General features: G+C 46.8%; 1 protein-coding gene across 1 annotated transcript in view; it reads left to right on the top strand.

The window, feature by feature from the left end:
* CPZ (carboxypeptidase Z) overlaps positions 1-12,297 on the top strand; it is a 115,706-nt gene that overhangs the window by 35,293 nt on the left and 68,116 nt on the right. Inside the window, exon 6 of the mRNA XM_075333221.1 lies at positions 1,148-1,309. Within this exon, the coding sequence (XP_075189336.1) occupies positions 1,148-1,309 (162 nt within the window). The remainder of the gene's footprint in view (positions 1-1,147; positions 1,310-12,297) is intronic.

Genomic DNA, 12,297 nt, shown 5'->3' with positions numbered 1-12,297 from the left:
TCCCCTGTAGTAATGTGCCCATTCTTGTCCCCTGTAGTAATGTGCCCATTCTTGTGCCCTGTAGTAATGTGCCCCATCCTTATCCTCTGTAGTAATGTGCCCCATTCTTGTGCTCTGTAGCAATGTGCCCATATTGTCCTCTGTAGTAATGTACCCATATTGTCCTCTGTAGTAATGTGCCAATATTGTCTCCTGTAGTAATGTGTCCATATAGTCTTCTGTAGTATTGTGACCATATTGTCTCTTGTAGTAATGTACCCATATTGTCCCCTGTAGTAATGTGCCCATATTCTCCTCTGTAGTAATGTGCTCATATTGTTCTCTGTAGTAATGTGCCCATCCTTGTGCCCTGTAGTAATGTGCCCATATTGTCCCCTATAGTAATGTTCCCATACTGTCTCCTGTAGTAATGTTCCCATATTGTCCTCAGTAGTAATGTGCCCATATTGTCCCCTATAGTAATGTTCCCATACTGTCTCCTGTAGTAATGTTCCCATATTGTCCTCAGTAGGAATGTGCCCATATTGTCCTGTGTAGTAATGTGCTCATATTGTCGTCTGTAGTAATATGCCCATATTGTCCCCTGTAGTAATGTGCCCATCCTTTAGTAATGTCCTCATTCCGGTCACCTTCTTGTCCGCTATTATGCTGTTGTTAACATCTACATACACACACACATGAACACACACAAAATTATTCTCACCTGTCCTCCTTTCCCGTGGTGTCCTCTTACATCTTTCTTGCATACCATAGGGCACAATAGACCCCTCATTGTTAGCGGCCGGTGCAGGGACTGATGCTGTTGTCTTCAGCACTTTAATTCAGTTGATTGATTTGTGGCACTGCAAAGCATTGAATTGAAGAAAAGCGCTGAAGACAGCAGCGACGGTCCCTGCACCGGCCATGATCATTGAGGGGTCTATTGTGCCTGCGGCCCACAAAAAGCAGGTAAGAGGACACCACGAGAACAGAGGACAGGTGAGAATAATTACTTGTGGGACTCTCACTCGACTATAAGCCAAGGGGTATGTTTTAAGCATAGAAAAATGGGCTGAAAAAACGCAGCTTATAGTCAAGTATATACAGTAATTTAAATTATATTTCTGGTATGAAAAAATAAATTTATCTGAATGTCTTGATCTCGCAGGGTGCTGGCTACAATGGATGGACAAATGGGCGAATGACGGCTCAGAACATTGATCTCAATAGAAATTTCCCTGATTTGACGGCAGAGGTTCATAAGATAATGAAAGTACGATCAGCGCGAGTGGATCATATGCCAATCCCTGAGTCGTATTGGTGGGGTAAGGTATGGAAGATTTTGTTTATTCACTTATTTTGTACCATGTTATATAATTTTATGTTATACAAACTGTCACGGGGTCCTTCTCCTCTATCACACAATCAACAGAGCGAGAGATGATTGAACAATCCAAAGAACTTTTATTCCGAGCAAAATCAGAAAGTCAATCAAATAATCCACCCCACGGAGGGTAAAGTAGTCCAGAAATGTGATAAATGTCCCAGGGATCAGTCACAATCCTCCAGCAGTCCTTTTCCAGGGAAATAAAGGTTTCTCAATGGCTCTCTGGGTTGCTGCCTGTAGCCGCAGCTTCTCCCCCAGAGGATGAATCTTCCTGCTTGTCTCTTGACCTTCCCAGCCAGACTGAATAATCCCCCAGGTAAACAGAGAGTTTGGTGGATGCCAGCCCCCCCTTCCCTAGACTTAGGAACAAAAGCCCTTCAGGGGGTGATTAACCTGCAAACAGGACAATGTACACACAAGGAATACACAGAATGGACAGAGCACCACGCCTAAAATACGAACCTACACAAAATTATACACAACCCCCATATTCCACCATTACAGAATCATCAACGTTTTCTTCTCTTGCAAAACATTTTACACTTCTAAATAATTTTCTACTAATTTGTGTACTATATTTTATCATTTTGTAATTATACATCCATTTTTAGGTTATTTTATGGTCTAATATCCTCTTAGCCCTGAAAGGAGCAGAAGTATTAAAACCCAAGAAGAGATAACTGATCGTATTAACAACCATTCTGTGATGAGAGCTGATCGACTTTTATATACAGTCATATGAAAAAGTTTGGGCACCCCTATTAATGTTAACCTTTTTTCTTTATAACAATTTGGGTTTTTGCAACAGCTATTTCAGTTTCGTATATCTAATAACTGATGGACTGAGTAATATTTCTGGATTGAATTGAGGTTTATTGTACTAACAGAAAATGTGCAATCCGCATTGAAACAAAATTTGACCGGTGCAAAAGTATGGGCACCTCAACATAAAAGTGACATTAATATTTTGTAGATCCTCCTTTTGCAAAAATAACAGGCTCTAGTCGCTTCCTGTAGCTTTTAATGAGTTCCTGGATCCTGGATGAAGGTAGATTTGACCATTCCGGTTTACAAAACAATTCCAGTTCAGTTAAGTTTGATGGTCGCCGAGCATGGACAGCACGCTTCAAATCATCCCACAGATTTTCAATGATATTCAGGTCTGGGGACTGGGATGGCCATTCCAGAACATTGTAATTGTTCCTCTGCATGAATGCCTGAGTAGATTTGGAGCGGTGTTTTGGATCATTGTCTTGCTGAAATATCCATCCCCTGCGTAACTTAAACTTTGTCACTGATTCTTGCACATTATTGTCAAGAATCTGCTGATACTGAATTGAATCCATGCGACCCTCAACTTTAACAAGATTACTGGTGCTGGCATTGGCCACACAGCCCCAAAGCATGATGGAACCTCCACCAAATTTTGCTGTGGGTAGCAAGCGCTTTTCTTGGAATCCCGTGTTTTTTTGCCTCCATGCATCACGCCTTTTTGTATGACCAAACAACTCAATATTTGTTTCATCAGTCCACAGGACCTTCTTCCAAAATGTAACTGGCTTGTCCAAATGTGCTTTTGCATACCTCAGGTGACTCTGTTTGTGGCGTGCTTGCAGAAACGGCTTCTTTCGCATCACTCTCCCATACAGCTTCTCCTTGTGCAATGTGTGCTGTATTGTTGACCGATGCACTGTGACACCATCTGCAGCAAGATGATGCTGCAGGTCTTTGGAGGTGGTCTGTGGATTGTCCTTGACTGTTCTCACCATTCTTCTTCTCTGCCTTTCTGATATTTTTCTTGGCCTGCCACTTCTGGGCGTAACAAGAACTGTACCTGTGTTCTTCCATTTCCTCACTGTGTTCCTCACAGTGGAAACTGACAGTTTAAATCTCTGAGACAACTTTTTGTATCCTTCCCCTGAACAACTATGTTGAATAATCTTTGTTTTCAGATCATTTGAGAGTTGTTTTGAGGAGCCCATGATGCCACTCTTCATAGGAGATTCAAATAGGAGAACAACTTGCAAGTGGCCACCTTAAATACCTTTTCTCATGATTGGATACACCTGCCTATGAAGTTCAAAGCTCAATGAGGTTACAAAAACAATTTAGTGCATTAGTAAGTCAGTAAAAAGTAGTTAGGAGTGTTCAAATCAAGAAATTGATAAGGGTGCCCATACTTTTGCGCCGGTCAAATTTTGTTTAAATGTGGATTGTACATTTTCTGTTAGTACAATAAACCTCATTTCAATCCAGAAATATTACTCAGTCCATCAGTTATTAGATATTTGAAACTGAAATAGCTGTTGCAAAAACCCAAATTGTTATAAAGAAAAAAGGTTAACATTAATAGGGTGCCCAAACTTTTTCATATCACTGTAGTTGTTGTTAAAGGACTTTTAGGTCAACAGCTGTCTCTGTGGCCGCCCTTATACACATGCACACTTAGTCAAGAGTGCATAGGTTTTTAAAGTGTTATTCAACACAGGATAAGTAATAACTTTCTGTTCAATGGTGGTCCAAATACCAGGCCATCCTTTGATATAGAGAACTAGGCTCTAAAATGTTTTGACTGAATGAAGCGGTGGCCACATGAGCTTCATTCATTCTCTATGGGACTGCAGGAGAAAGCTGTAGACTCAGGTTTGTTATCTCCAGCAGAACCATCAGTATCATAGAAAATGAGGGATGGGCAATAACGTTTAAAAATTGGGTTCAGGACTATAAAAGTTTTTCACAGACGTCTTATTTTTTTTTGTTTGGCAGACATTCTTGTTTTTTTCAGCTTTGAAACTACCATCGATCCTGGTCAAGTATCCAATGCCTTTGGTAGTGAAACAACTCCATATCATCAGGCTTCTTCCACCAAACTTGACAGTTCCTTCAGTTTCTTGATCCATTAGCCCCTTTTTCCCTTGTTTCTTTCAGATCCATTTACATCCATCAGAACCATTTATTGACTTTCATCTCATTACTCCAAATCACCCGTTTCCGATCTTCTACTAGATGTAGAAACTTGGCACTCAAGATAAATGTGAATAGTGGTGTTTTATTGAAAAGAACTTGTAGGAACAGCACAAGCACAAACGTTTCGGTGAAAGACCTTCATCAGTGTGCGTGCAGAGGGTCCTCAGAAGCTATAGCAACTTGGCAACTGGCATAGTCAGGTATGACACGGTGTCCACATAGACAGCGGTGGACACTGCGTCATACCTGACTATGTCAGTTGCAAAGTTGCTATTCCTTCTGAGGACCCCCTGCACGCACACTGATGAAGGTCTTTGACTGAAACGTTTGTGCTTGTGCTGGTCCTACAAGTTCTTCTCAATAAAACACCACTATTCACATTTATCTTGAGTGCCAAATTTCTACATCTACAATGCTCCATGCCTCCTCCGCTCTGATTGGTGGTACCAACTGCGTTCTGATTTGGCAGGCATGGTTGATAAGGCGGACACAATTATACGCCTCTGTTGCTGCTGGAATTGTTGGGAGGATTACTGTGTGATGGTGTCCACACGACCGCCTTGGTCAAACAATATATCGCTGAACGATGTAGCGTCGTTTGTGAGATGGGTACGTGTGACCGCTACAAAACGACCTGTGCGCGTTCTCAGCAAATCGTAGCAACGATCTGGGCGTGTCACATCGCTAATCAAATCGCTAGCGATATCGTTGTTTGTAAAGCGGCCTTTAGTCCATTCAATGCCACCGTCAGCTGTCCAGAAGCGAATGCTCTCCCCCAATCCATCCATTGAGTTAAACACTTTTACCAACAAGCACTCCACCTTTTCTGCTTCTGTCAATCACTGTCACCTTCAAGTGCATATACAATACATCACTATGATAAGTCCCCTCTCCTACAGTTTTTCTTGGTTACATTGTGTGTGAAGACACAGGTTCCTGGATGTTAGGCTATGTGCCCACGGGCGCTCGTACCTGCGGATGTATCCGCAGGTACGAGCGCATGTTTCCCGCAGCTGCCCGCCGGCATCCGCAGCTATGCTTAGCTGCTAGATTACAGCGGAAAAGCTGCGGGAAACATGCGGAGATTCATGCGGCTTACCTGCGGACGTCCCGGCCTCTTATCTCCATAGCGGAGGGCCGGGACATCCGCAGGTAATTCCGCATGAATAATTGACATGCAATTATACATGCGGATGTCTACATCCGCAGCATGGTCGGCAGCCGCACTTTCCGCAGCGTGGACACAACACTCCTCATGTCCCATAGGATAACATGGGGAGTGTCTGTACATGCTAAAACCTGCGGATTTATCTGGAAAATCCAGAAAAATCCGCAGATTTTCCGCGGCAAAATCCGCAGAAACAAGGTCCCGTGGGCACATACCCTAACTGCATATCGTAGTAAAGACCACTCAATTTTGACTCAACAAGTATTTATTTTCTACAACACCAAGAGTTGGCGGTGTAAAGGGTTGAAAATAGAAAATCACAGATGCTTATTAGAGATAAATCAATATATAATCAATAATGTACAGGATGCAAGTAGAATGTTTCACACTATAAACACTGACACAAGTACAATCAAACAGTATTTTAGTTCCAGTTGTTCTCTGTCAGGGAAGCGTCAGAGTCACCCCGTTCCTTTCTCATTTTCTCATTTATACGGCTAAGGCTAAGTTCACATTTCCGGTGTGTGGCATCAGTCACATGCGTTGCTTGACGCATATGACTGATGCGTTGTACAACGGATGACAACGGATGACAAAGAAAAGAATTTCATTGTCGGACTCCATTGTGTGCGGGGTGCGGAGTTGGGGGGGCGGAGCTGAGGACGTCAGTGCCGCGGTCTGCATGGCTGGGGACAGGTGAGTGAGTGAGTGTATGTGTGTATGTGTGTGTCTACATGCGTGTGTACATGCGGAGTGCGGGAGGGAGCGGAGCGCGAGGGGGCGGAGCCGAGGACGTCAGTGCCACGGGGACTGCAGGGCTGGGGATAAGTGTGTGTGTGTGGTGTGTGTGTGTGAGTGAGTGTGTGTGTGTGTGTGTGTGTGTGTGTGTGTGTGTACACACATGCGGAGTGCGGGAGGGGGCAGAGCCGAGTGGTGAAGTGTCGGCCTCCTTGCACACTGTATCCAGGGTAAATATCGGGTAACTAAAAGCAAAGCACTTTTTGCTTGGTTACCCGATATTTATCTTGGTTACCAGCATACACCGCTTAGCGCGGGCTCCCTGCACCCGTAACCACTGTAAATATCGGGTAACTAACCAAAGCGCATTGCTTGGTTACCCGATGTTTATCCTGGTTACGTGTGCAGGGAGCCAGACAGAGCATGCGCAGCAAAATCCTACGGATTGCGCTGCTCAAAAAACGTTACAGGCTGCGTTGCTCCTGCCTGGCGGTCAGTTAAAAAATGACTGACCGCGACGCAGCGGATGTAATCACAAGATTTCTCCCGTGCATCCCCCATACTCTGGAACGCTCTACCTCAGCACATCAGACTCTCCACGACCGTGGAAAGCTTCAAGAGGAACCTCAAGACCCACCTCTTCCAACAAGCCTACAACCTACAATAGCCCTCAGCCCAGTAGACCACTGCGCAACCAGCTCTGTCCTCACCTATTGTACCATCACCCATTCCCTGTAGACTGTGAGCCCTCGCGGGCAGGGTCATCTCTCCTCCTGTAGACTGTGAGCCCTCGCGGGCAGGGTCCTCTCTCCTCCTATACCAGTCTGTCTTGTACTGTTAATGATTGTTGTACGTATACCCTCTTTCACTTGTAAAGCGCCATGGAATAAATGGCGCTATAATAATAAATAATAATAATAATAATAATAATCATCAGTCGCAATCCGTCACTAATAGAAGTGTATGGGGAAAAACAGGATTCCTGCAAAATATTTTGCAGGATACCGTAATTCCTCTAGGCGACGGATTGTGACTGATGCAAAACAACGGAAGTGTGAACTTAGCCTAAGTCATATGCATATGTTAAAGGAGTTAGGCTAGTTTCACACTTGCGTTGGACGGGATCCGTAGCATTGCATTGTGTGACGGATGCAACGGATGCGTTGCATATAGTGGCACAACGGATGCTACGGATCGTACAAAATAACGCAATCCGTTATAGGTTTTTTCTTTAACTTTACACATCTGAGCATGCGCAGTTGTGCAAAGACGGATGCGTTAACGGAATCCGTCAAATGACGGATTCTAATGGAATCCGCCACCATAGGCGTCCATTATAAAAACAACGGACGCCGACTGAATCTTGCAGGTTGCGTTTTTTCGAAGTGCAGAAAAACGCTACATGCAGCGTTCCATCCGCCCGACGGTCACTGACGGTCAGCATCAAACCAACTGATGCGCCGCGGGGCAGATGCAATGTAAGACCATCCGTTGCTATCCGTGGCTAATAGAAGTCTATGAGGAATATAACAGTTTGCTGCAACAGTTACCGTAATTCCTCAAGGCTGCGGATAGCAACGGAAGCCGTCCAATGCAAGTGTGAAACTAGCCTTATCTGACATAACCAGCCCACCAGCCGTTTCTGAGCTGCAGCAGAGCAGGAGTGCTCCTGACCTGCACAGCAGACGGAATAATCCATCCTGCAAGACCTGCGATGAAGTCACGCCCATGTGACTGTGTGGGAGGAGACACAGGATGCCGGGCAGATAGCAAAGATACTGAATCCTGAAGGAGATTTGGACACATGATGACTGGTAATAAGAAAAGAGGGGACATGAGGGGGAAGGGGGCTGCAGGGTGAGTGGCATATGAGGGCTGCAGACTGTGACAGAAGGATGTGAAGGGGTGCAGTGTTTGAGAGGGGTAAGTTGGGGTACAGGCAGGGTGAGATATGGGGAGCACGGTGTGTGACTTATGGGGGTGTAGTGTGTGTGATCTGGGGGTGCAGGCTGTATGGGGAGCAGTGTGTGTGACTTATGGGGGTGTAGTGTGTGTGATCTGGGGGTGCAGGCTGTATGGGGGGCAGGGTGTGTGAGATATGGGGGTGTAGTGTGTGTGATCTGGGGGTGCAGGCTGTATGGGAAGCAGGGTGTGTGACATATGGGGGTGTAGTGTGTGTGATATGGGGGGTGCAGGCTGTATATGGGCAGGGTGTGTGACTTATGGGGGTGTAGTCTGTGTGATCTGGGGGGTGCAGGTTGTATGGGGAGCAGGGTGTGTAAGATATGGGGGTGTAGTGTGTGTGATCTGGGGGGTGCAGGCTGTATATGGGCAGGGTGTGTGACATATGGGGGTGTAGTGTGTGTGATCTGGGGGGTGCAGGCTGTATGGGGAGCAGGGTGTGTGAGATATGGGGGTGTAGTGTGTGTGATCTGGGGGTGCAGGCTGTATGGGGGGCAGGGTGTGTGAGATATGGGGGTGTAGAGTGTGTGATCTGGGGGTGCAGGCTGTATGGGGAGCAGGGTGTGTGAGATATGGGGGTGTAGTGTGTGTGATCTGGGGGTGCAGGCTGTATGGGGAGCAGGGTGTCTGAGCTATGGGGGTGTAGTGTGTGTATGGGGAAGCAGGGTGTGTGACATATGGGGGGCAGGGGCGTAACTACCGCAGTCACAGAGGTCGGAAGGAGAAGAGAGGTACTTGTTTTTTTATTTTGCTGGCTGCATGACACATGGAGGCCTGGAGGGGCCTGGCTGCATGATACATGGAGGTCTATGGGACTGCATAATAAAAATGAAGGACACCTTATACATGGACTAGGGGTGCATTATACATGGAGGAGTATGGGGCTGCATAATACAAAATGAAGGACACCTTATACATGGAATATGGGGTTGCATTATACATGGAGGTCTATGGGACTGCATAATACAAAATGAAGGATACCTTATACATGGACTATATGGGTGCATTATACATGGAGGAGTATGGGACTGCATAATACAATATGAAGTTTTATGGGGCTGCATTGTAATACATATAGGACTATGGGGGCTACATTATAATATATGGAGGACTCTGGAGGCTACATTATACATGAACTAGGGGTGTGCGTTATAAAACATGGAGGACTGTAGTGCAGTATAATATATGGAGAACTATGGGGTGAATTATACTACATGAAGAACTTTGGGGAAATGCATTGTAATACATGGAGAACTATGGGGGTGCATTACAATATATGACGGGTTATGTGGGACCTTTTATATTATATGGAAGGCTATGTGGGGGCCATTATAGTATTTGGAGAACTATATACAAGGGGGGACAAAAATACAAGCATGGGATGGGAATGTTTTGTGCTGAGGGAAAAAGGCTCTTTCCCTCAGTACCCAGCTTTCCCATGCTCTGCTGTACATCTCTCAGCGCCCAGCTTTCCCATGCTCTGCTGTACATCTCTCAGCGCCCAGCTTTCCCATGCTCTGCTGTACATCTCTCAGCGCCCAGCTTTCCCATGCTCTGCTGTACATCTCTCAGCGCCCAGCTTTCCCATGCTCTGCTGTACATCTCTCAGCACCCAGCTTTCCCATGCTCTGCTGTACATCTCTCAGCGCCCAGCTTTCCCATGCTCTGCTGTACATCTCTCAGCACCCAGCTTTACCCTGCTCTGCTGTACATCTCTCAGCACCCAGCTTTCCCATGCTCTGATATCTGTCGGCCATCCCTTTACATGTACACTAACATGGTGAAATGGATGATGCAGGACTCGGTGTGTGCACTTGATTTATCATTTCATCATTCCTTGTTGGTGTTCTTTGCTCTTATAAGAGGAGCAGCAGAGAACTAAATCCTGCTACCAGTGACCTGTGTGACACTCTACCCTGTGCATACACCCCAACATTAGTGAAGCACCGGTAAAAAAGTGATGTTTAAATAGTATCTGGTGCCAACCCTATAATATGTTGCCCTAGATGCCAGACTTCAAGTGCCTACTGGCACATACATGACTTGCATTGCCTATAAAAAATGTGCTTACACCAAATTACATGGTCAAGAAGTATGGTTATCATGCACAAGGAAAACATTCAAAAGCACCAAAAAATGTAAAATGATATGAGTAGAATATACATTGGGGTAAAGATCCTGATAAATCTGCACCGCTTCAACCACCATCAAGCAGATAACAATTGGACAAAACAAGTAAATATGTATACACAAATAGGATGGTAGTGGTATCAAACCTATTTGTATGAAGAGTTAAACCTATAATTAAGATATAATTAATGATTAGCGACCCCCAAACTGCAAAGTATGGCGTCCATACCGAACTGCAGGTGTTCAGGTCCTGGACAGCCAATCACATGCACTGTTAGAGAGGGTGGGATCGTGGTCTAGGTAGCCAACCAGAGCCGCCTGTGGTCGGGGAGCACAATGAATATGTATGAGGACTGATGAGCGGACTCGGAAGTAGCGTTACAGCCGAGGGCAGGCTCGGTAAGTATATTGTCCTGCTTTAACCCTTTTATTTTACAGTTAATGTTCGGGTCCCCGTAGACTTATATGGGGTTCAGTGTTCGGTAGACGCTAATATTTAGCAATTATGTGTCCAATAAGAGCTATGAGAAGTGGAGGGATGGAAAAGACAATACAGCGTCTTCAGGGATGCTATGGTAGTACAAATAACAATTAAGCGGGCTTTACACGCTACGATATTTCTAGCAATTGCTAGCAATATCGTACGCAAAAGCACCCGCCCCCGTCGTGCATGCGATATCGTGTGATCGCTGCCGCAGTGAACATTATCGCTACGGCAGCGTCACACGCACTTACCTGGTCGGCGGCGTCGCTGTGACTGCCGAACAATCCCTCCTTGAAGAGGGAGGTGCGTTCGGCATCACCGCGACGTCACTAAGCGGCCGGCCAATCAAAGCGAAGGGGCGGAGATGAACGGGACGAGCATTCCGCCCACCTCCTTCATTCCTCATTGCGGGCGGGACGCAGGTAAGGTGAGGTTCCTCGCTCCTGCGGTGTCACACACAGTGATGTGTGCTGCCGCATGGACGAGGAACAACATCTTTAACTCCTTCACGACCGCGGGCAGTAAAATTACGTCCTATTTTAACGTGACTTAACGACCAGGGACGTAATTTTACGGCCTAAAGTTCATTTGATTGCCGTGGCCATAGCAACGGCTTTCAAATGATGTCCCCTGCTGTTTCTTACAGCAGGGGACCTTTGCTTCACCCCAGGGGAGGTGGCATCGCCACCCCCCATCGACGATCGATGTGATTGGCTGTTCAAATCTGAACCGCCAACCACATCTTTCGCACTGATTTCGGTAAAAATAATGCCGGAAATAGTGCGATACTGTGAGATCCGGCTATGATGTGCTGTAGCAGGTACAGCAGATCATAGGTGGATCTCAAACATGCCGCCCCCAGCTCCTGCAGCACTGATTGGAGCGATCGTGCTATGACGCGCAATCGCTCCAGTCAGTGTGCAGTGGGGAGGTCTGATCTGCCGGTGGCCGCCCTCCCCAGGCCTGTGCTGGTCTGGGGACCCTCCCCCAACATGTCTGCAGCGTTCAGCACTGGCTGGTACTAGTGGTACCACGCCACCGCTGCTGCTGCCGCTGCTGTCACGGAGCAGGAGCAGGAGCGGTGAGTATTGTGCTCACCTTGCAGCCCCTGCGTGCTTCTGTAATGGCCCCTGCTCGTGCCCCCCTGCGATCTGCCCCCCCGACATCCCGATCTGCCCCCTTGACATCCCGATCTGCCCCCCCCGACATCCCGATCTGCCCCCCGCCATCTCTATTCTGCAGCTCCTCCGGTATCTCCCTCCTCCTCTGCTCTCCTTGCAGCCCCTGCGCGCTCTTGTTATTGCTCCTGCGCGCTCCCGTAATGGCCCCTGCCCATGCCCCCCTGCGATCTGCCCCCCCGACATCCCGATCTGCCCCCCCGACATCTCTATTCTGCAGCTCCTCCGGTATCTCTCCTCCTCTGCTCTCCTTGCAGCCCCTGCGCGCTCTTGTGATTTGCTCCTGCGCGCTCCCGTAATGGCC

The sequence above is a fragment of the Anomaloglossus baeobatrachus genome, chromosome 1, assembly GCF_048569485.1.
Source record: "Anomaloglossus baeobatrachus isolate aAnoBae1 chromosome 1, aAnoBae1.hap1, whole genome shotgun sequence".
In the NCBI taxonomy this organism is placed as follows: domain Eukaryota; kingdom Metazoa; phylum Chordata; class Amphibia; order Anura; family Aromobatidae; genus Anomaloglossus; species Anomaloglossus baeobatrachus.
Note: the sequence above shows the minus strand (reverse complement) of the source record. Positions and strands in the feature narration are given on the sequence as shown.